The following is a 22594-nucleotide window of genomic DNA, read 5'->3' on the forward strand; positions in this document are numbered from 1 at the left end:
AATCATGGGGGTTTGGGAATATGAGATCCATTTCTAATGAATAAAACAATAGGAGAAAAACTAATTTAGAGATTTGTCACCTAAGAAGAATATTGGTGGAAAGCAATCTTGAAGGTAATGAAAGGAAGCTACTCAGTCTAGAAATTATTTGTTTTAGCATCCCCATTCATTCACTTAGGGTTGTATTGGAAGTCAAAAAATGGTAACAATATTAATCTATGGACTGATAATATTATGGACCAGCGACCTCTTCAACGATTTCCTAAATTCCTTCCTCTACAATAATACTTTTGCGCTCGAATAAAATTACATTGGTTGACATATCCAACCGATATGAAGATGGAAATTGGATGAATTATAACTTAAGGGTTGTTCCACCAAATCTCCAGTGCTTGGCTACCAAGATCTATGAAAAACTTATAGGTTGTGCACCTTGGAGAATGCTTCATATTATTCAGTCAAGGAAGGCTATTAATTTTTTCTCTTTCAGTATAGCATGCCTCCAAAGCTTAGCATTCCATGAAAAATATGGAAGACTAATGTTAATCCAGATGTTAATTCCTTCAGTAAGAGAATCTTGGAAGATGAGAACCTTAGAAAGAGAGGAATCCATGGCCCCTCAAGATGCTCTCTTTGCAAGAAGCAAGTGGAAGTCTAATATTTTTTTTGAATGTGAGTATACAAAAATGATATGGATGGAGTCAACGTCTTCTCTCCACTATGCGGTCAAATGGACCTCTTCTGCAATAATTCTTCTCTTGGGAAAAAAATACAAAGGCAATCTTATACAAAAATATCTTCTTGAAATGTATTGGAAATCCCTTCTCAAATTTAAATGTTGGAAAGTTTGGCTTGCCAGGAATAATGCAATCTTTTATAACAAGCTTACTCCTCCAGAAAGCACTGGAATTAAAGCTTTATTATTGTGTGCCGAATTTGAAGCTCAAAAGCTAGATTGTAGCTGCCATATGTAAGAGTTGGATTATTCGGAACAAGTATGGCTTAGTAAATTCGTAGGTATGGATAAAAACACACAAATTATTGTTTGGAATCAACAAAATATGGAAGAATGTTGGAACATTAGAATGAAAAATATAGAATTTATAACCTAGAATAATAGTAGACAAAGGTGGATTCTCTGTGTTGATGGGGCATCAAAACGAAATCTGGGAGTGGCAGGAGGGAGAGGGGCTCTTTATGGCCATGAGTATGATAAAGTGTTCAGGTACTCATGGGGACTTAGTCATATGACAAATAATCAAGTAAATATTCATGGTACTTATTGAGGTCCCTTTATTGCCAAAGAAAAGTAAGTGAAAAAGCTTATGATCCTGGGAGACTCCCTCATTATTTTGCAACACATAGTTAAAGGCTCAATGCCAAAGGAAAATTCTTTGGGAACTATCATGAAAAGAGCATGGAAAATGGTAAAATACATTCCATTAATAACATAATTTCATGTATTATGATACCATAACAAAGAAGTAGACAAGTCCGCTAATGATGAATGCAAATTGAAAGCAAGAAAATTGTGCATCAATGGCCAAATTAGGCTATCAATTATCCCTTAATGGAACCTCCTTGGGACTCCAACAAGTTCATAGTCATCAAGGAATTTATTATCAGTTAGTAGTTTTTTGTTCTATAAATGTTGTGTTCTAATGGGGAAATTCTGTAAGGTATACACCTACATAAACCCTAATTTGTCACTCAATAGTATGCTCCTTGGGAAGGTTTAACATATCTATTTGATAAGAGAAAAATGATAGAAATTTTGAAGAAGTTGTTATGCAATTCTTGGTGTCATTTTCTATGGGCCATGTGCGGACTTATATAATAGAAATACTCTTTTCGGTTAAAAAACATTTATTTTAAAGTTTTATTACAACATCTCCTCTATACTTGACTATAAAGCAACTATCAACGTAATAACACTAAAAACTTATATTTATTACTTACCAATATCGAATAAATATTAAAAACTTGAATTTGAAGCTCCCAAGTTCTAGTAAATGTTCCTTGCCAATTGAGGATGTTTCATTCACATGCCTAAACTCCCATAAACATTGGAATGGAGAGGATGACTTTAGAAAATGTTGGCTATGATTCCCATGCAATTAGGGAAATTTTTTAATCTCTTATTACTATATTACAATGCAATTGACTATGCTCGCTAATATTTTTTTTATTTTTTTTGACAGAAACGAGTAGATTGTTATATTAATTCTTGGCTGAAATGCCGCAATTCGGTTTACATAGAGATGCACAATGATCAGGTTTCTCTTCTATCCGACTCCATTTGATTTCACCTCCACTGAGCTTGCATTTTTTTCTAGCTGTAGTTCTTACAACTTTGTCTATCTTTCCTAGACTGCTAATACATACAAATTGCTTCATTAAAAGACAGTGAAACATATTAAACAGGCTGGTTTAAGGAATGAAATCCCAGCTTTCCTCTCCATCTCTTAGGAGCGTTCCAGGAGGGAGAAGCACCACTTTGTTAGCTTCTGCATCAGCTTCTTTATTGTTTTCTCTTTTAACATGCAAGAACTCCAGGTTCTGGAAAGTGTTAATAAGAATTCTAATTATGCTTATGAGTCTTGCTAGTCTTACATCTGATGGAGTGGTTTTATCCACCATGAGCTTAATTATGGACTGAGAGTCTCCAAAGATTATTGTGTCTTTGATGCCTAGGAAGGTGAGCATCTTGAGTCCCTGAAGGAGAGCCAAGGCTTCTGCTTGAATGCTGGAGTTGAAGCCCACTCCCCAGGCATATCTAGATTCGATTATGCCATCTACATTTTTAATGACCCCACCAGCTCCAGAATTGCCGGGATTGCCCTTTGCGGCTCCGTCAAAGAACAGAGTTTTCCTTGCCTTTATTTTGCATAATTCATCTAGATCTTCAGTATTGAGGCGAATTTGCCATTGGTTTAGGGGAGGGGGGGACCTGATTTTGTCAATGAATTGAAGGCCCAACAAATTCTCCCAGGCTGCGTCTTGATTGTTGAGGTCTTCCCTGTCCAACTGGTCTCCCATACAGTCCTTCAGATGGCTTTTGATTTTGCTCCAGATCATTGCGGGATCACTCTTTTTGTCATTAAATATCCTACTGTTTCGTTCCAACCAAATGTGCCAACAGATGATTTTTGGCAGCGCGATGCAGGCTCTTTTTATCTACTAGTTTTGAGTGCCTCCAAGGCACCTGTAAGCCCAGTTAGCAAAGAGATCTGAGAAATGGGTGGGCGTGATGACTTCGACATTCAGAGGACTTAACGCTTCTTTCCAGAGAGCCATAGCGAAATTGCATGACAGCATCAGGTGGGCGGCTGTTTCCTCATTGTTCCCACATAGAGAGCAGCGCGAGGGGCCACTGAATCCCCTTTTCCGCAGTCTATCTTCCGTCAGAATCCGATGGTTGCCGAGAAGCCAACAGAACACATCGATCTTGGGGATCGTAGGGTGAGACCAAATTCCCTGCCAGGGTGTTGGATCAGGCAGCGCATATGGTTTCCGAACGAGCTGCTTATAAACCTGAGCGACAATATACTTGCCTGGGGTCGATCCCCAACCTCGTTGATCTGCCTTATTGCTATTTAGAGGTGCTTTGCTATTAAGATTATTTAGAAGATTGGAGAAGTCTTTAGTCAGATGCGGAGGTACCTCAATGTTTCTCCAGCACTGCCAATTATTGTTTTCCCACTGTGACAGGTCCCACAGCGTTTTGACTCCAACGCTGTCCATCCAGTCTTTTAGCAGGGACAGAGAGCAGTCCTCCACAATGGGGTCGCTGCCCATAATGTTGTCTTCCCATATTTTGATACGTTTCCCGTTCCCCGGGATCCAATGCAAGTGCTGTTAGATTAAATCAAGGGCTCTATCACACAGTTTTTGGATCATAGTTCCAGAAATGGTTGATGGATTATCAAGACAGCGGGTTCTCCGTCCACGGAAGTACTTCTTCCACAATACAAGTTGAGCCCAGCCTGGCTTTGTCGCAATTATCCTCCATAGCAGATTTGCACCCAAGGCAATGTTTTGATTGTTAATGTTCTTGAATTGCAGACCCCCTTCCATTTTGGGCAGGGAGACTGTATCCCAGTTTATTAAGGGTATTCTCTTTTCATTGGCTTTCCCTCCATTCCAGAAAAAGTTCCTGATATACTACTCAATTTTCCTTGTAATGCCAAGAGGAGCCATCATCACTGCAGACTGATAGATAGGAAGACTATTTAGAACATATTTTATTAGCACTGTTTTACCTGCTAGGTTGAGCCAGTTGTATTCCCAGGAACAGATTTTTGACTTGATTTTATCCAGCAGAGGCAACCAGTCTTTACTGAGGGCTCTTTTTTGGAAGATAGGGAGCCCCAGGTACATAAAGGATGACCAGGCACATGAGGCTGCAAAACCAAAACAGTTAGAAATAGCTTGAATCATTCTGGCCTTTATATTCCAACAATAGATTTGACATTTGCCTTTGTTGAGGTTACTTCCTGAGTCCTCACAAAAGACATCCAACACTTCTTTGAAATTTTTTGCTAAGGGCAGGGAGGCAGCGCCCAGTAGTAGAGTATCATCTGCGAACAGGGCATGATTTATACTTTTGACGCCTCTTGCAATGTTTATTCCCATTATTTCTTGATCCTCCTGCTTTTTGTTCAAGAGGAAGCTAAGGACGGAGGCTTGGATCACAAAGAGCAAGGGTGATAGAGGGCACCCTTGCCTCAGCCCTCTGGAGGCCTTGAAAAAGTCTGCGGCCCTTCCATTCACCAAAGGGGCGATCCAAGGTTCCTTTATACAAGACTTAATCCAATTGATGAACTTGGGACTAAACCCAAATTTGTGCATGATATCCAACAGAAACCTGTGCCTTACTCTATCAAATGCACTTTCAAGATCTAATTTGACCACCATGCCTTTTTATTTTCGGGTCAAGCTTGAGTGTATCGCCTCCTGGACCAGAATAAAGTTGTCCACAATCTGTCTGCCCTGGATGAAGCCTCCCTGGTTCTCTGGAATGATGGACGGAAGGATAGGTTTCAACCTGTTGGCGATCACTTTTGTTATCAGCTTGTAGCCTATATTGCAAAGGGAGATAGGGCGAAATCTTGAGAAAGTGTTGGCACCTTTTTCCTTAGGGATAAGGGCTAAGAAAGCCAAGTTGGTACCTCCTCCTATTTTCTGGCATGTTTGAGATTTTCGAACCATTCTGCCTAAATCTTTTTCCACTATCTGCCAGCAAGTCTGCAAGAATCTGGCGGTGAACCCATCTGGGCCCGGAGCCTTGTCAGGCTCCATGTCGAAGAGGGCGGCTTTAATTTCCTCATTAGTGACTTCTGCTTCCAATAATTGATTTTTTATGGTCGAAATCAGATTCGGAACCTCATCCATTAAGGATGAAACCTGACCTTGGTCCTCTTTTTCACTATACAAGATTTTGAAATCGCAGAAGGCGGCCTTTTTTATGCTTTGGATATCTCTGTGGGTGCTATCCCCTTCCTTAATTGCAGAAATTGAGTTAAAGTTTTTCCGAGCCTGAGATTGCTTATGAAAGAAAGCAGAATTCCTATCTCCTGCCTTGAGCCATAGTCTACGAGATTTGACCATCCAATACTCTTCCTCGGCCAAGCTTGCTTTTAGAATCTGTTGTTGGAGCTCAGCTTCCTTATCCAAGACTTCCTTTGTGATTACTTCATTTTCCGCCTTCATCTGATGGATCTCAAGGCATTTTTGGATCTTTTTCCTTTCTATTGCTGGGTTGGGTAGGAGCTTAGCCCATGTTTTCAGAGCAGCCTTCACTCTTCTGAGCTTTTCTTCCCAAACGTAAAAGGCTGAGCCATTGACAGGCTGCTTCCATGTATCTTTTACTAACTGCATGAAGGTCTATTCCTTGACCCACAAGGGGCTGAATTTAAAGGGGATGGGGCCTTGATCCAAATGAGCCACTAGATCTAGCTTAATGGGTCTGTGATCAGACACACTGCATGGAAGAATGTGCATTCTAGATTCTAAACCAAGAAGAAGAAAAGAACTTTAAACAAAAAACCTGTCTAACCTTGCAGCAATGTGACCCGGGCCGAGTCTTCACTATGCTCGCTAATAATACTAAACATATAATTTCTCATTATAGTCTAAATCTTTTGTCTTTTTGCCCTTTTTTCATCATATTTTCCAATCAAGTTGCCCGAAATCTAACGTGGATTTGTTGGAATCACAATCTTGAGCTATGAAATCTGCATGATTTGAGTGGTATAAGGGTTTTTTAGGGTGTTGAATCTATTTAAGCATTCAAAAGTGTATTTTAAACAACATAAAACCATGATTTTATCAAATAAATTATTGTCAAATTCTAGGAAAAAAAAGCCAAATCCTAAAAGAGTTATATTGTGCCTAATTTTTCATGCTCAATAATATATTTTTTTGTAATTTACCATATTAAATTTTCAAAATTAATTAGTTAAATGTGGTTGTGTATGGTGGAAAGTGGACCTAGAAAGCTATGCTACGATTTTGAGGCTCATCATATCCTTCTCACATTCTCATGCCCCCAAACCACTTTTCCATGCAATTACAAAGACACATCATAACTTTTGGATGTGAATGCTCTTATGAGTTCATTTCACTATCCTACTTATTTCTTTAAGTAATTACTTCAAGTTACAAGTTGCTTCGCCTTACATCAACATGTGTCATTTTTATTAGGCGTTAAAGGATGATGGCTAGGTGACAACATGTTACTTTAATTAAAATCTGGTTACATATCATGTGATCCAGGTGGCTTTAGAAACACTCATAATTCAATAGTGGCTTGAAAAATCTCAAAAATCAAAGTCACTAGATTGAGGTGAAACCAAGACTAGATCGTAGTGCTCGTCTATCTGATTCCAATAGTGTGAATGACACTCAAATCCAAGTTCGTATGCTCAAGATATTTGTTGTCAAAGTTCTGGTCAAACTAGGCCAAGTGGCAGTCACTAATGAGGCAACAATTTGGAAAAGTACCAACACACTGAATCCATCCGCCGGAACGGGCGAATTTGTCACCTCATTAATTTTGTTAGTGACCCCCAAAAACCAGTCGAATTCTTTTAACCAATATGGTTATATAAAAAAATAGTAAAAGTTATAACGGATGGGTCGGGCCCAACGGACCTGCCCAACCCCGTTGTCAAATATTATTTAAATAAATGGTGGGTGGGTGGCCTGCCACCCCCCCCACCCAACCGTTCAATGACTACCATATAAATGGGTCGATGGGGTTTGAACCCGCGCCAGCCCAACAACGCAGAAAACAAACCAATGTAACCGAATGCCAAACGGTCATCCCTTAATAAATGAATACCTCCAAAATGAAATTGTCGAGAACCATATAACATAACACTCTACCCAATATATAACATATGCCACCAATAGTTAAAAAACGGTCCAAAACGACCAACCGCTCCAAACAAATTCAAACGGTAAAACTTCTATGTGGGGAGGCCCACGGGTTTGACCGTAGGAGCTCCCCAACTTCCAATGACTTAAATAATTTCCGCCAACTATGATGCTAGTAGGGTTGAGTTTGATATCTTTGCCCAGTTTACATATAAACTTTGTCTCTCATTTGCAGAAGGGAGGAGCGTCGACGCAAGGACAAGCGTGTGGAACCAGGAGTCGAGGCGGAACTATGCCCAAGTCGGGCACGATTTTCCAGGTGAGAATATTCCAAGGGAACATTCCATAGAATATTCTCATGCAAAATCTTAAAGGAATCTAAAAGTTTCCCTAGAGGTTGATTTTTGATAGAGGCGTAATGATGCCGACTTTATAGTCATTTTTCACAAAATTTTGCAAGAAGCGTAGTGGTGTGCTCAAAAATTTCATCTGAGTAACGAATTTTTTGGCCATCACCAGGAAGGAATCTTTGGGGAATCTTTGAGATTCCTGAGGGTCCAGATTTTGATGGTGTCAGAAAGGGGTCACATTTATAGTCGTTTGACACGATTTCGCGCCATGAATTCAACAGTGATGCCCATTTTGTCAGTAGAGCTTTCCATTTTCATGCCATCCCTGGAATTGGTGGTAAATGACGTAGTGATGCCATGTCTTTCTTTTGATTTGCTAAGATGATGTTTTTGTTGTTGATATACTTGTTACCATTATGTTGGAGGATACTTGTATCCCACGTCATGTGAGGATGTATCATCTTGTCATGCTGAAGGAGGGCCCATTCGAGTGAGAGTTCCTATTGGAGAACGTCTTGTGGAGAGACATGCCACTCAGGTTGAGGGAATCCTTGTAATGACAAATAATGTACTAAGTACTCATCATCATCTTGCAACATTTAATGAAGCGGCCTCCCAACTCTTGACACTAGGCCCGAAGACGTAACCCACACTAGGTGAACTCCATTATCAATGTGTGTGCGTGCTTTGATTTGATGGTCATCATTACATTTCCTCTTCTTTAAAGTATGCACATGTGGTCTTCCATACTCTTTCACATGTAGTTCTGCTAAGATCACATAAGTAAAATATCTTGGTTAATTCCAATATTTGAAGAGATCTAGATCATCATGAAATCTTATAGATGTAGTTATTTCACTAGAAACAACTAAGAGTTCATATTTGTATGTTTGGATCTACATTTTAGAAGTACATGGAATTGGGAAAAGAAGCAAGGAAACTAAACCAGATTGGACCATTATATTAGTTTTCATTCATCTTAATGCTTTTAGAGTGGAAAATTTTGAGGAATCAACTCATAGGACCATTTTCCCTGGTGGGCCCTATTGAGAAATCTATAGGGAAATAGTTAGTGTGATTTATCTTTTTATTGATGCTTGTGATCTCTTTTTAATTTTTTCTTACTTGTTAGCTTCTTCACTTATTATTATGTTTGTATATCATCAAACAACTATCAAAACAAGAAGAAAAATAATACACAAGAGCACAAAATGTAGGATGCAAGCTAGGGCCAAAACCTCACCTCTTGAGAGGAAAACCCACACATCTCTTCTCTTCATATAGATTCTTCAATTGACAAATTCCAAGATCTCCAGACCATACCGATACCCTCCAAGACCAAGTCCAACCCTTTCAGACGATGTGCTTCCTTTGTCCAAGTCAATTCTAGTTAAATCTCTTCCAACATCACAACTTCAACCCCTAGCTTTAGAATTTCAGCCTCTATTGCAGGTCTGAAATTTTTGGCCCTCCAAACATCAGTTGTTACCACATGTGTGATCTTATTTTAGCCTCCCAAGGCTTCTTTAGACCTTTTCTTATATTTCTCCTTCTAGTGCTTGAGGATGACCTAATGTGACCTTCACTAACCTTCTTCCTTTTCTTTCTTCAAGGTCAAGCCTGCAGAAGAAAAACCCTAGACTGATGGCAGAAACCCAAGCCTTCCTTTGCACATGTGAGAGAGTAATAACCTAGAAATAAGTCTTCTTTTTCCTCTTCCTTCTTTGTTGCCTTCTTCCTCTTCCTCCTTTGATTGAATGAGTGAGTGATGCTTGTGTCCCAAGGAGGTCAAATGCCCTCCTTTATATAGGCTTCTTAAGGTGGACGTGGCTCCTCAAATTAGGCCAACTTCCTAGATGCGAGGCTGAATTGGTCTTGAAGGGTATTTTGAAACTTTTAAAGACAAAAATAATTTTCTTTACACGTTACAATGTGCTTGATGGGGGCTTCAACTTATTACAATGACTCTTTTGACTTCTTGACCTAGGACAAATCCTAAAAGCACTTAATGGGTGCTTGACCTCTAAAATAAAATACCTTGAGCATGAAACCCATGCTCCAATAATAATAATAATAATATTTTGTATTTCATTTTACAATATACAAGAATCAAAAGTACATTTCATATTTATGAAGACTAAACCTAGTTACACATTTTTCAACAGGTCCCATTGTAGAAAATTGGGGTCTAAAACATTTCCAAGGCAATTTGAGGCATTTAATGGCATATTTTGAGGGTAAAAAATTCCCACTTTAGTGCAGGACCAAATAAAGTTATTCTACACTTAGATACCTTTGCAAACACATAAGAAAGGCCTCAAACGAAATCGATATGAAGTAGTTATGTCACCTAGAAGTTGACCTTCCTGCTTTACCACAGTGATTTGAGAAAATGTTGTATCAACCCTCATTATTCATGGAAAATCCATTACCAATTTGGTGCACCCTTTAGAGTATGAAAATGAGTGTGAGAATGAGTAAGAGTGAGGAAGAAATAGAAAAAGATAAGTTGACATCTTGGGGCATATAGCTCAGCGGTAGAGCCAATAAGTAGGGTCGCAGGGTTCGAGTCCCGCTATGTCCAGCTGGGTCTCTCACAAGAGCATGGTGTTCCTGGGTTGGGCCGCCGTCTCAGGAATGAAATTGACTATACTCGTATGCGCCTCACCCCGTGCTGGTAATATTGAGCCAAAAGCAACACTGAGCCGTAAGCCATTGGGTGCAAAAAATAGTACGTCACACCTTTAAAAAGTGCCTCAACACCACTATGTTCTTGTCTGGTATGGGTTGCCAGCACTTCGAAGGATGATGTCGCCTTGTACCGTTAAAATTAGATGTCCCTTTAGCCTGTCCCTCTCCTCCAGTGCTCACGGCTGTGTCCTCGTTGTGCCCGCGTGTTGAGAGAGGGGTGGATGGAGTGGAGGAGTGACAGTGCGCTGTCTTCCTGTGAGCCTTCATTCTTGGGTATGGCAGCGGTATGAGGTTACATCAGCCCAACGTTGGTCAGTAAAACTGACAACTGGTGATCCATTAGTGTCTTGTGTCTGGTGTCTTGTGTGTTCGCTATAACTATGAAGATGAGTGTTTCTTAGTCCAAGTGTGCAAGGGCAGGATAAGAAGACTATAGGAGAGTCAATATTGTAACTTTAGTTAAGAGTTGAAGGAGTCAAACTTAACCACTAGTTGGCTATTGAGCTATGTTATAACCAAACCATTATGAGGAATAGGGGTTCCATTCTATTTGAGTGCATTTTGTTCCATAAATGATAAAATTAGTGGAGGGTGGGTAGAGAAAGAGAAAAAAAAGAGAGTTTATGCATTGTAGTATCTCATAGGCCATAAGTATCACTCATTTGTACTTGAATTCATTTCCATTTAGAGAAAGAGAGAGTTGAACAACCTCGCTCCCAATTGGGTTTTCTCCCACAAGGGTTTCCCACATCATATCTTGTGTTATTATGGTTGTGATTTATTGCATTTATGATTGTTCTCTACTATCTTCATTTTATATCTTGCCTGCATGAAAAAAATAATTTAATATTCTATAAATGTAAGGAAAAATTAAGCCTCATAGTATAGATTTGAAATTCCAGGAAATTTTTATTAGACCTATTGTGACAAATTGTCCATTGAAATTTCCACGTAGTTTACAAATAATATTGGAATTAGAGTAGGTTTATTTTGGTATTTTGTGGAAATTTATAGAGGATCTAGATCTATTTACGTAGAAAGTCATAAAACCCCAACCATGGTCAATGAATCTATTGATAACCCTGGAGATCTGACAAAGGATAAGTTCTCAAAGCTGTAAGAGCAGGTTATAGAAATCGACTGTAATATGAACACCCATATGTAGGCTCTAAAGATATATGTTCCAAATCAACCGTCATATCAAAGGGAAAATCTAGGGATCAGGAAGAACTAGAGAAGGAGTCTAGGAAAGAATCCCGAAGAGAACAACTTAGTTGAAATGCCATGAACCATGCATAATCCCTATTCAAGATGGAAGTGAAGGACAAAATCAAGAAAAATCACCCATTTGAAACTAGAGGATCGTGCCCCGACCTAGGAAAGCCATATGGAAACCTTGATATTAGAGGGGGATCCTCTAGTGACTAAGTGGGAATATTTCAAAACTCTCAAAAAGTCCAAGTTCTACCTTATCGGGTGTCTATAGGACTAGTGGATTTGGTGGAATTACTTTAGGAAGAAATAGGGGCAGACTGTATAAGAGTACATCACCAAATTTAGGAAGACACCGAACACCCCTTTCTATATTCATTCTACCTACCTAAATGAATCAGCCATACAAACATGCATGCACAGATAAGCACAGAGAAATGTACATGCCCCACCTACCTCAATCAAATGGCTGGCTGGAAATTGTCTAATCAATTTAGTATGTCCTAAATTGCTACATTAATTATCAATCTGGGAGTCGTAAACTGATGAAGTGTGGTGCACTGTATGTGCAAGACAACCTCTTTCTTACTTTTATTATTTCCAATTTTATTTTGTTTTTGGGGTTTCGTCCTTGTTGGTCTCCTAATGCAAATGGAAGTCCTATTCCTAAGTTTTAAGAATACTTTTAGAGGGAAAATATAGATGTAGATTTAAGACAAGGTTTATGTCTCTTATGTTAATTTCCAGAACTTAGCACTTCAAAAGATCTCAAAATGTGCTATTGATAAAATTAGTACTTGAACAGGAATGTAAATATGCAGCTACTTAAATCAAACAAAAGATGAAATACTAATCATGAAGTCATTATCTCTGCTGCCCATCTAATTACAAAAATAAAATCTAAACTATTGCACTAAAAAAAAACAAAAATTGCAGACCAATGAAAGCAAGATCAATTTACTTCACTTATAATCCGATAGCTCACCAATTAACTTCTCGGGTTAAGCCATGGCGTTGAAGATAACGTCAAATAACATGAAGAATTGATATCTAAACTACCTACTTGCAGATTAATGAAAGCAAAATCAAATTACTTCACTTATAATCTGGTAGCTCGCCAATTAACTTCTTGGGTTAAGCCATGGCACCAGAGATAACGTCAAATAACATGAATAACTTGATATCTAAACTACCTATTTGCGAATTAATGAAAGCAAAATCAAATTACTTCACTTATATTCTGATAGCTCGCCAATTAACTTGGGTTAAGCCATGGCACCGAAGATAATGTCAAATAACATGAAGAACTTGATATCTAAACTACCTATTTGCAAATTAATGAAAGCAAAATCAAATTACTTCACTTATAATTTGATAGCTCGTTACTTAACTTCTCGGGTTAAGCCATGGCACTGGAGATAACGTCAAATAACATGAAGAACTTGATATCTAAACTAGCTAATAGCAGCAAACAAATATCATTGAAATCAAAGCATAACTGAAATTGAAAAGCTTAAAAAGTTTAGTAGAGAAGCAAAGCTCATGTCACTATTTGATGCAAAAATTATATGAAAAAGCTCGAGCATAACCTATCCTGAAACACACTGATCAATGTTAGTAAAAAGTATGCAATGCTGCAAAATCATGTACAGGAATAAAAGATTAACACCATAAACAAATTATGAAAAATATACAGTGGAAATAAGAGAAAAGATGCATGAAAAACTTTACAAAAACGAAAAGCAAAACCTCAGCCAGCAGGGGCCCTCTGCACGGCCTTTGGTTAATACGCTGTCAACCCAAAATCACGCTTTAAACAGTCATAAGAAACAGAGTTTTTATATTGCAAAATAGAGGATATGTCTTCTCGTTACAACAACAGGACTAACGCTACAACAACAACATAAAAGCTAACATCAAGACTAACTACTTGCGTTTGCAAACGCTTTATTTATAGAGGAAAATAGATAACTATTTTTCTGTGAGAAATCTTCAGCAGAGGACACATAAATAGGACAAAACCCGTAAGTTCAGCCTCTTGGTTGCCATGATCATTCAATCTACAAAAGGTGGATGTTGGATTTGTGTCATGGAGACGCCCTGCAGCTGTCAAGAGGGATGCACGAATCTACGAACGGTCTCGGACTTTTCACATGATGAAACATAGACCTATTTGATGTAGGATTCCTTGTTTGATGTCCTTTGACCAATGCCTTTCTTCACGAATTTGACTGAACAGATAAGACCTTGTCCATGTGTAGATCATTTCTGAGCTGCCCACGTGCCTCATTTCAGTTGCCGACACCTGTAACCTATAGAACAATAAAAATAGCCGCAGAACTGCGAGTCAGCTATGGAAAGTGGCTACATTCCGTAGCTGATGAACAAAATCTAATCAAATAACACACACAAGGATATAGTTAGAAAACCACTTAAATGCACTCCTAGGATCAATATGTAACGATCTTTGATAGCTTATGAGGCAATGATGTGAGAAAAAAGGTCTAGGAAAGTATGTAGAAGAGAGGTAGCTCTAGGGTTCAACATACCCCCATTGTGAAGATGTTGCATGTCCTCATGCAACCAAAACTGTGACTATCCTTCCTTCAATTCATCTACTCTGAGACTTCTGCTAATACATCTAGCCTTCTTTTCTTCTTCCTTGGTGTCACTGTCATCCTGGGCTTCACCATTAGGCACCTGTATTTGAGGTTGATGAGGGCTCTACTCAACCTCCTATTCCTTTTCTTCAATTTCCTATTTTTCTTTTGCCACAATCCAAGATGCAACATGGTGTTGTCATGGATAATTTTATCCAACCTGCTCTGTTCTTTCAATGTTTCATTTTCCCTTTTTATGTGTCTATTTAGGACTTCTATTTCAAAAAATTCTTGTTTTAATGATTGGATCAAGACTTCATGAGTTGTATCAGGCTGATTAGATGAAATTCCCTGGTCTTTTGCAGTCTTTTCCAATGATTCAATAAAATCATACATCTGTTGCTGAGTTGGATCTATTTATGGTGTAGCCTTTCTTGGACTGATTTCAAAATCTGGTTGAGGAAAAGGAGAATGTTGTGGACTATGGTCAGGAGGAGTGATTGCTGGTGACTGTTCTGGTGTTTCCCCTCCTAAGTCTATGAAGTGAGCCCCTTTGATTTGCACTTTCTTCAATTTGCCTTTAAGTCTTGAGCTCCTTAAATTCTGTGAGCTGGTATCTCCCTTTTCTACACTCTGTTTTTCCTTTCCTTTTTCTTTTGTCTTAGTTGATTGTTCTTTAAGATGAATTAGTCTTTCAGAAAGTATCTGTTCCTCTTCTGAGGAAGGTTCTGGGGTTTGATAAACATCTTCAACATTTCTTTTCCCCTTCTGTTTCACTTGTTTTCTAACCTCAGTCAAAGTTTTAGACAACATTTCTTCCTTACTGGTTTCTTTAGTTATGCTAGTAGGAGTATCTTGAATGTTTACACTTGTTTTTCTTCTCCTACTTTTTCTTGTTGAGCTACCTTCAGGTGTTTTAGGTGGGTCCTGAAAGAAATTTCTAATCAGGAATTGTTCCCATGTGTCCTTTCTTTCCTTCACTTATTTTTCAATCAGAATTTTAACAAGGCCATGATGATAAAGATGAGGCTTTACATCATCTAGATTCTTTTGTACAGTGGTGGACATCTTTTTCAAGCTACTCAAAAAGAAATAAGGCAGATTGATGGTTTGATTCTATAGAAAATTCATTAATAAACTTATATGGTACATGTACATGGACCCAAACCTTCCTTCACACGTAATGAACTTTTGAATTATCAACAACAAACTAGTCCATTTTCCTTTAGGGCTGAAACAAGAATTCCACGTTTAAAAACGGTTATATCCATACCTAGGTTACGCAAAATGATCCTCCAGGCCTTCTCATCAAAATCTTGTTTTTGAACCATCGTTCTCCTTCCTGTGGGAGCTCCGTTGCTGCTGCAATGGATGCCTTTGTTATCGAAAATTTGATATCCCCAACATCAACTTCCATGCCGTTGAAGGACCTTGCAAATGTCTTCCTGACTTCTTTATTATGACCCCTGAATTTCTGGATAAAATGTAGCCACCTTGCTTTTCTTAATGTGCTCTTTAACTGTGGATAACGCTCCATGAATTTAGGCCCGTCCGGCTCTGTTCTTACCAGAAAGCCCATTCCTTCCTCTTGCTTCGAAAATGCCTCTATAAGTGATGGTTTGAAGGAGGCGGAATGGTTGTATGAGAGGAAGATGGAGAAGGATTGCGGAGAAAACCAGTAGTTACAAAACAGAAAGAATACAGAGCATGAAATGAAAATGAGTTCATGGAGCAGAGGTTTGTATAAAAAACCCTGAACTGGCAATCGTAAACTCAATGTGAGAGTATGGAAACAGAGTGAGTCTGGCAGAATTTTAAAATAAAAGGTTGCGGAGTGGACGTTAGCAAATTCATAAAATGACTGTGGAGTGGTCGTTAGCAAATTCATAAAATGACTGCGGAGTGGTGCGGCAGAGGAGAGCCGTGGTCAATTGGCTTACATCTTCATGATTAACCGGTTCAACAGGTGTAATGCGGATGTACAATTAAGTACGAGTTAGATTCGGAAGAGGATCATGAGGCCGTTGGAATTTGATGCGGAGTTCATGGTGGAGTTATGCAAAGGTCATGGAGGAGTTAAGGAAGCTATCAATTCGAATCATTACACATGATGGAGCCGGTGGTTTTACAACTATACAGATTATGTGTTTTAAAATGCTATTTGAAATTAATTTTGCTCATACCTTAGAATCTTACCACTTCCGTTCGCTAACTTTTGATTGGCTGCTTCTTGTTGGTGCTTTAGGTGCTAACATCTTCAAAATATTTTCCTCTTCCATACCTACATCTGGTTTTCATCATTACTTGGCTAACATTTGACTGTCACTGCAGAGTAACAGAGTATTAGTTGCGGAATCATCAATCAGCTGCGGAATTAGTATTCAGCTGCGGAATCAGAATTCGGTTGCGGAAACTGACATAGTGAATATATGACTTGGCGAAGTGAATGGAGATGGATGGAAATGAATGATGACTGAATGAATGATATATGAAAATTGGACATGAAAGGAATTTTATTGGTGGAATGTGATGGTGAAATGGAATGAAATGAAGTGAAGTGAAATGAAATGAAATGGAACAACTATGAATGAAATGAGAGAGATTTTTTGGAAAATATAGGGCGTCAAAAGTTTATGTTTTTTGCCCTATATTTCCTATATAAGACTGCCTATCAGTGATTGGTTTTTAGGCTTGTACAATTTTTTTTGAAGAAACAATGAAAAGAACAAAGACTAGGTTGGTGGAGAAGAAGGATTCTTCTTCACCAGCCTTATTACAGAATTATCTTGAAATATTTTGACAAATTCGTTCTTTGAGAGTGGCTTATGATAGATCTTCAATCTGTGACCATTCACGATGAGAGGAGTTTGATACTCATCAATGGTTTTGATTCTTACTGCTCCATTGCTAAAAACTTTTTCAATCTCATATCGCCCAAGCCAATGAGTCTGAAATTTACCTTTGAAATATTTGAACTTGGAATCAAATAGCAATGCCCAATCCCCTTCTTGAAATTTTTTCTTCTTGATGTATTTGTCATGCCACTTAACTCTTTGATATTGAACTAGATCAGTTCTTAGTATTGCTTCTTGTCTGATCTCATCTAGTTCATTCAACTGCTCCATTCTATGCTTTTGAGCTTCTGATAGATCTACAATTGAACTGCCATCTTGAAGGTTTTAACTTGGAACTCAATGGGGAGCAGAACTTCTTTCCCATAAACAAGTTCAAAGGGATAATGTCCTGTTGTGTTCCTGCATGTGGTTCTGTAGGCCCATAAGGCTTCAGGAAGCCTTTCTGCCCAATTTCTTCTGTGCAGATGAACAGTCTTGGTAATGATGCCTTCAATTACTTTGATTGTGGACTCTACTTGACCATTTGTTTGCGGATGGTAAGGAGTGGATTTTCTGTGCTTGACTTTGTACTCTTCCATCAGCTTCTCCACCAGTTTGGATGTGAATTGACCTCCCTGATCTGTCACAATTTCTCTTGGAACACCAAAGCGAGTAAAAATATCCTCATAAAGAAAACTAACAACTGAATTCTCAGTAGCAGAAAATAATGCTTTGGCTTCTACCCATTTAGTGACATAATCAGTACCCAATATTACTTTTTCTGTTTAGATGGTGGATTAATAGGTCCAATAAAGTCTAAAGCCCATTTTCAAAGGGTTCGATGAGTACCTATGGTTGTAATGGCATCTCATTTGAGGGGGTAGGTTTCCCTACTCTTTGGAAATTTTCACACCTTTTGACATATTGTTTTGCATCTTTGAAGATGGACGACCAATAATATCCTAAAGAAAGGATTTTATAGGCTTTCCTTTGGTTAGCAAAGTGTCCACCGCACGTTTCATCATGACATGCTTTGAGAATATCAGGCATTTCATCTTCCCTGACACATCTTTTCATCACAAGGTCTGGCCCTGTTTTAAACAATTAGTTAGAAATCCATGAATATTTTTAACTCTCCTGAATAATATTTCTTCTTTCACTAGGAAATAAATGTGGAGGTAGTTTCCATGTAACCAAATAGTTAGCCATATCTGCATACCAAGGAGTCTTAGTAGTTACTGCAAATAAATATTCATCAGGAAACTTGTCCTATACAAGAGAATCTTCTTTGGTATTCTGAATCCTAGACAAGAAATCAGCTACTGTGTTTTGTTTCCCTGGTCTATCTAACACAGTAATATTGAATTCTTGTAAAAGTAGGAGCCACCTTGTAACTCTACCATTAGTATCGAGTTTGTTCATTAGATATCTAATTGCAGAATGATCAGTATGAATAAAAGTTTCATAGCCTGTTATATAATGTTTGAACTTATTGATTGCATGAACAACAACTAAGAACTCCTTTTCAGTCATAGTATAATTCAACTAAGTGGGAGTTAAATTTTTACTAGTATAGTAAATGGCATAAGGAACTAAGTCTTTTTGTCCCAACACAGCCCCTAGAGCTGTATCTGAAGCATCTGTAGAAATATGGAAAATAAGTTTCCAATTTGGTCCTATCAAGATAGGCGCTTCAAATATTATTGTTTTCAAAGTTTCAAATGCTGATTGGCAATCAGGACTCCATTTGAATTCACAGTTTTTTGTAAGTAGTTTAAAGAGTGGAGATGCTATTTTGGTAAATTTTTCTATAAATCTTCTATAATATCTAGTAAATCCCAAAAAACTTCTAACGTCCTTTTGACAATTTGGAATAGGTAACTTGGCGATGACTTCAACCTTTGATTTATCAACTTTAATCCCATCCCCTGAAATGTGATGTCCTAAAACAATACCTTCAATAAACATCATAAAGAATTTTTCATGGCTTAATGAAAGGTTTGTTTCTTTACATCTTATAAAGACTTTTTCCAAATTTTCTAATGCCTCTTCAAATGTATTACCATAAACTGTAAAATCATCCATATATACCTCTACACAATCATGGATTAGATCAAAAAAAATTCCTAGTACTACTCTTTGGAATGTTGCAGGTGCATTACATAATCCAAAAGGAAGCACTCGGTAAGCAAAAGTTCCCCATGGACAAGTAAATGTGGTTTTATCTTGATCCTCAGGTGCTACCTGAATTTGATTATAACCACTATAACCATCCAGAAATGAAAAGTACTTTTTGCCTGCTAATGTATCTAATACTTGATCGATAAAGGGCAAAGGAAAGTGATCATTCAAAGTTGCTTTATTCAATTCCCTGTAATCAATGCACACCCTCCATTTACCATTCTTTTTGGGTACTATAACCAAGGGAGAAACCCATCAACTATCTGAAATTGGGTAAATGAAGTTTACATTGAGTAGTTTTTGGAGCTCCTCTTTCACAATCTCCCTAAGATTTGGATTCATCCTTCTCTGAGGTTGTCTGATTGGTCTACTGTTTTCCTCAATATAGATATGATGGATGCAAGTCTTAGGGTCAATACCTTTCATATCAGTATACTCCCATGCAAATGCAACAGAATGTTTTTGCAAGATTCTGGTTAGCTCTTCCTGTTGTAACTTTTCTAAATTTTTGTTGATATTCAATGTTCTACCTGGAAAAATTTCAGCTGCAGAACTACCAAAATCTTCCATAGAGTAAAGAGACATTTGCCTTGATGATAAATATTCAATATCAGAATCTAACTGAAATTGTGTGTGGTCATATTCTGAAGATGTTTCAAAATTTTCTAATGTGTTCAAAATTTGACTATCTTCACTAACTTTAGAGATAATAAAGACAAGTTGTATAATAACTTCATCATTGACCCATTCATTGTCTCCTACTTCTATAATTGCTTTTGCTGGAGGATACAAATTGAATTTTTTTGTTGAACTACCATCAGAAATGTACATATCCCCAGATCTACAACTAATGAAAGCATCAACTGTGGCTAGCCAAGGTCATCCTAAGATTAGTGGGTTCCCTCCTAGATTACTCTTGGGAGTCAAAATCATGAAATCTACTAGATATTCCCAAGAATCTAAGGAGACTGAAATATCTTCTAATACACCATCTGGTTTGATTACTGATCTATCTACAAGTTGCAGTAAGGTGGGTGTAAAAAGAAGATTAGGAAGTTTAAGCTGTTCCATAGTTTGTCTACTCATAATGTTTATAGCAGCCCCTAAGTCAATCAATGTATTTGGAATTTCTATCCCATTTATGTGTGTCTTGACAATTGGACTACCTGGATCCACATATTTCTACATGGTAATATTTCCCATCATGATATCTGCAATTTTTCCTACCAGGTGGATTCTTTTTGTATCTCTTGGTTTCCTACCTGGTCTTTTGAAACTCAACTCCTTTATTGTTTTTGCTAGAATAGGAATCTCCCTAATGGCTTGTAGCAAGGGAATCTTGATATAGACATTCTTTAATTCATATAGGAAATCATAGTCAGGCAACAGGATTTGTTTTTCCACCCCTTTGTCAATTTGTAATTTTTCAGGGAAAGGAGGTGTGGATGAAGATGCAGGTTGCTCAACTATAGGAGTTGTGGGGGTTGACTCTTTTTCTTTTTCTTTTTGAATGAATAGGTTTTGAAGGGATGCTTCTTCAGAACCTTTATTGATTTTAAGAGAATCCTCCTTAGAGGTATCTTGCTCTTGAACATCTATAGAAGGTTTTTCCTTTTTTAAAATTCTACCAGATCTAAGTTGAACATCATTAAGAGGAATAATCATATAGGTAGGAAATAGTTTTCCTTCTACCATGTAAGCATTCTGAGGGTTTTTGTTGTTGGGATTTGGTAATGGCTGGGTTGGTAGTTGATTTGGATTTTTTTGAAATGGAAGCAAGAGTTGAGAATTTTGATTTTGTTGAGAAGGTTGTTGTGGAAATGGCAATGAAAGTTGTGGATTTTGTTGTTGATTTTGAAAAGATGGAGGATATTGATAAAATTTAGCAAATCTCCCATAAGGATTTTGTACCCCTGGTGCCCTGATTGATACGGATTTTGAGGTTGGGGCCAACGTTGTTGCCAAGAGTTCCAATTTGGTGGGAGCTGAAAATTCATAGGATTATTAAATCCTTGATTTTGTTGCCCTTGCCAAGGTCTTCTTGAAACAAAACAAAGGGATTCTACTAAATTTGGATCTTCCTGAAAGACAGTTTTGAGTCTGGGAATTGAAGGACAATCCTTGGTCTCATACTTTCTGAGCAAATCATACATGTTTCTACAACTTTTTCATCCAAGGGGCATTCCCTTAGAGCATGTTTCTTTCTAAATTTTGGGCAAAAGATGGCTAAGGCATCAGCTTCTGTTTTCTGCTTCTTTTGAATTTTAAGGGTGTCTAGTTGTTCACTAAGGCTCCCTAGAATGTCAGTTTTGAACTCATCAAGCATATTTGCCGATCTCTACCCTACTTACTGATCCAGTTGCAGATTTGTTTGCTCTAATAAGAGAAGGATCCCTATGCCCTTTTACAGTTTTAGATTCCCCCCTTGAGAGATGGACACATAGTTCTGCTATGTCATGTAGTGGAAGTTGGGAAATGTCTCCCTTCCCCATCATGTTTAAAATATCTATCCATTCATCTTTAATGGCTTTCAATAGAAGGGCTTTCAAAGTTTCCTCATCTAAATTTCTCATTTTTGCTCTCTTTAAGTTGTATTGAAATCTTTCAAGTAAATCCTCCAAGTTCTGATCTTCTTTTTACATCATTTTGAATACCTCATCCTTATGATTAGTGGGCATACAATAATCCAGATATCTATCCAAAAATGTTTGCTTCATATCATTCCAAGTCCTAATATATTGAGTTACTAATCCCATGAACCATTTCAAAGCAACTCCTTTCAATGTTGAAGGAAACAATTTGAGTTTTTGAGAGTCTTCCATATAGTCATAGGTTTGGCATAAGACTTCAAACTCTAATAGAAATATTTCAGGATCTTCACTTCACAACCCATAAAAGTTTGGGAGGACAGATGATGAAAGGTTTTTCATTGTTGTATGGGTTTCCTCATCAACTATAGGGAATCCAAATGAGTTATCTCCTTCCCTATTTCCCCCATTATTACCTCTACCTCCTCCATTGTTACCTCCATTGTTTCCTCTACCACCACCTCCATTATTTCCTCTACCTCTACCTCTACCCCCTCCTCCAAATAGAGAATATTCTCCATCTAGTACTTCTTCTGCCATGATATTTTCCTCAGGGTCTTCTGGTTCTTCTATTAATGGCTGATGAGAGAGAGTCTCTCCCTTTCCTTCTTCTCCAGGTGATTCTACTTCTTCAATTGCAATATGTTCCCCTATAGAAGTGAAGAAGGGTTCTTCTCCTAGATCAGATTTAGTAGATAGCATGGGAGAATCTTCTAATTCAGTTGTTGCCCCTTGAAGTCCAGGAATCCTAAGGCTGG

General features: G+C 37.9%; 1 protein-coding gene across 1 annotated transcript; it reads right to left on the minus strand.

The window, feature by feature from the left end:
- Positions 1-2430: 2430 nt before the first annotated feature.
- LOC149215108 (uncharacterized) lies at positions 2431-3039 on the minus strand. Its single transcript, XM_089389622.1, has one exon. It carries the CDS (start codon positions 3037-3039, stop codon positions 2431-2433), a length of 609 nt encoding a protein of 202 aa, XP_089245748.1.
- Positions 3040-22594: the final 19555 nt, after the last annotated feature.

The sequence above is a fragment of the Pinus tabuliformis genome, chromosome 1_1, assembly GCF_031772625.1.
Source record: "Pinus tabuliformis cultivar Carrire ecotype Pingquan chromosome 1_1, CPIR1, whole genome shotgun sequence".
In the NCBI taxonomy this organism is placed as follows: Eukaryota; Viridiplantae; Streptophyta; class Pinopsida; order Pinales; family Pinaceae; genus Pinus; species Pinus tabuliformis.

Excerpts from the sequence above, each read along its gene's own strand:
- LOC149215108 (XM_089389622.1), bottom strand. The coding sequence starts at position 3,039 with ATGGGAGACCAGTTGGACAGGGAAGACCTCAACAATCAAGACGCAGCC.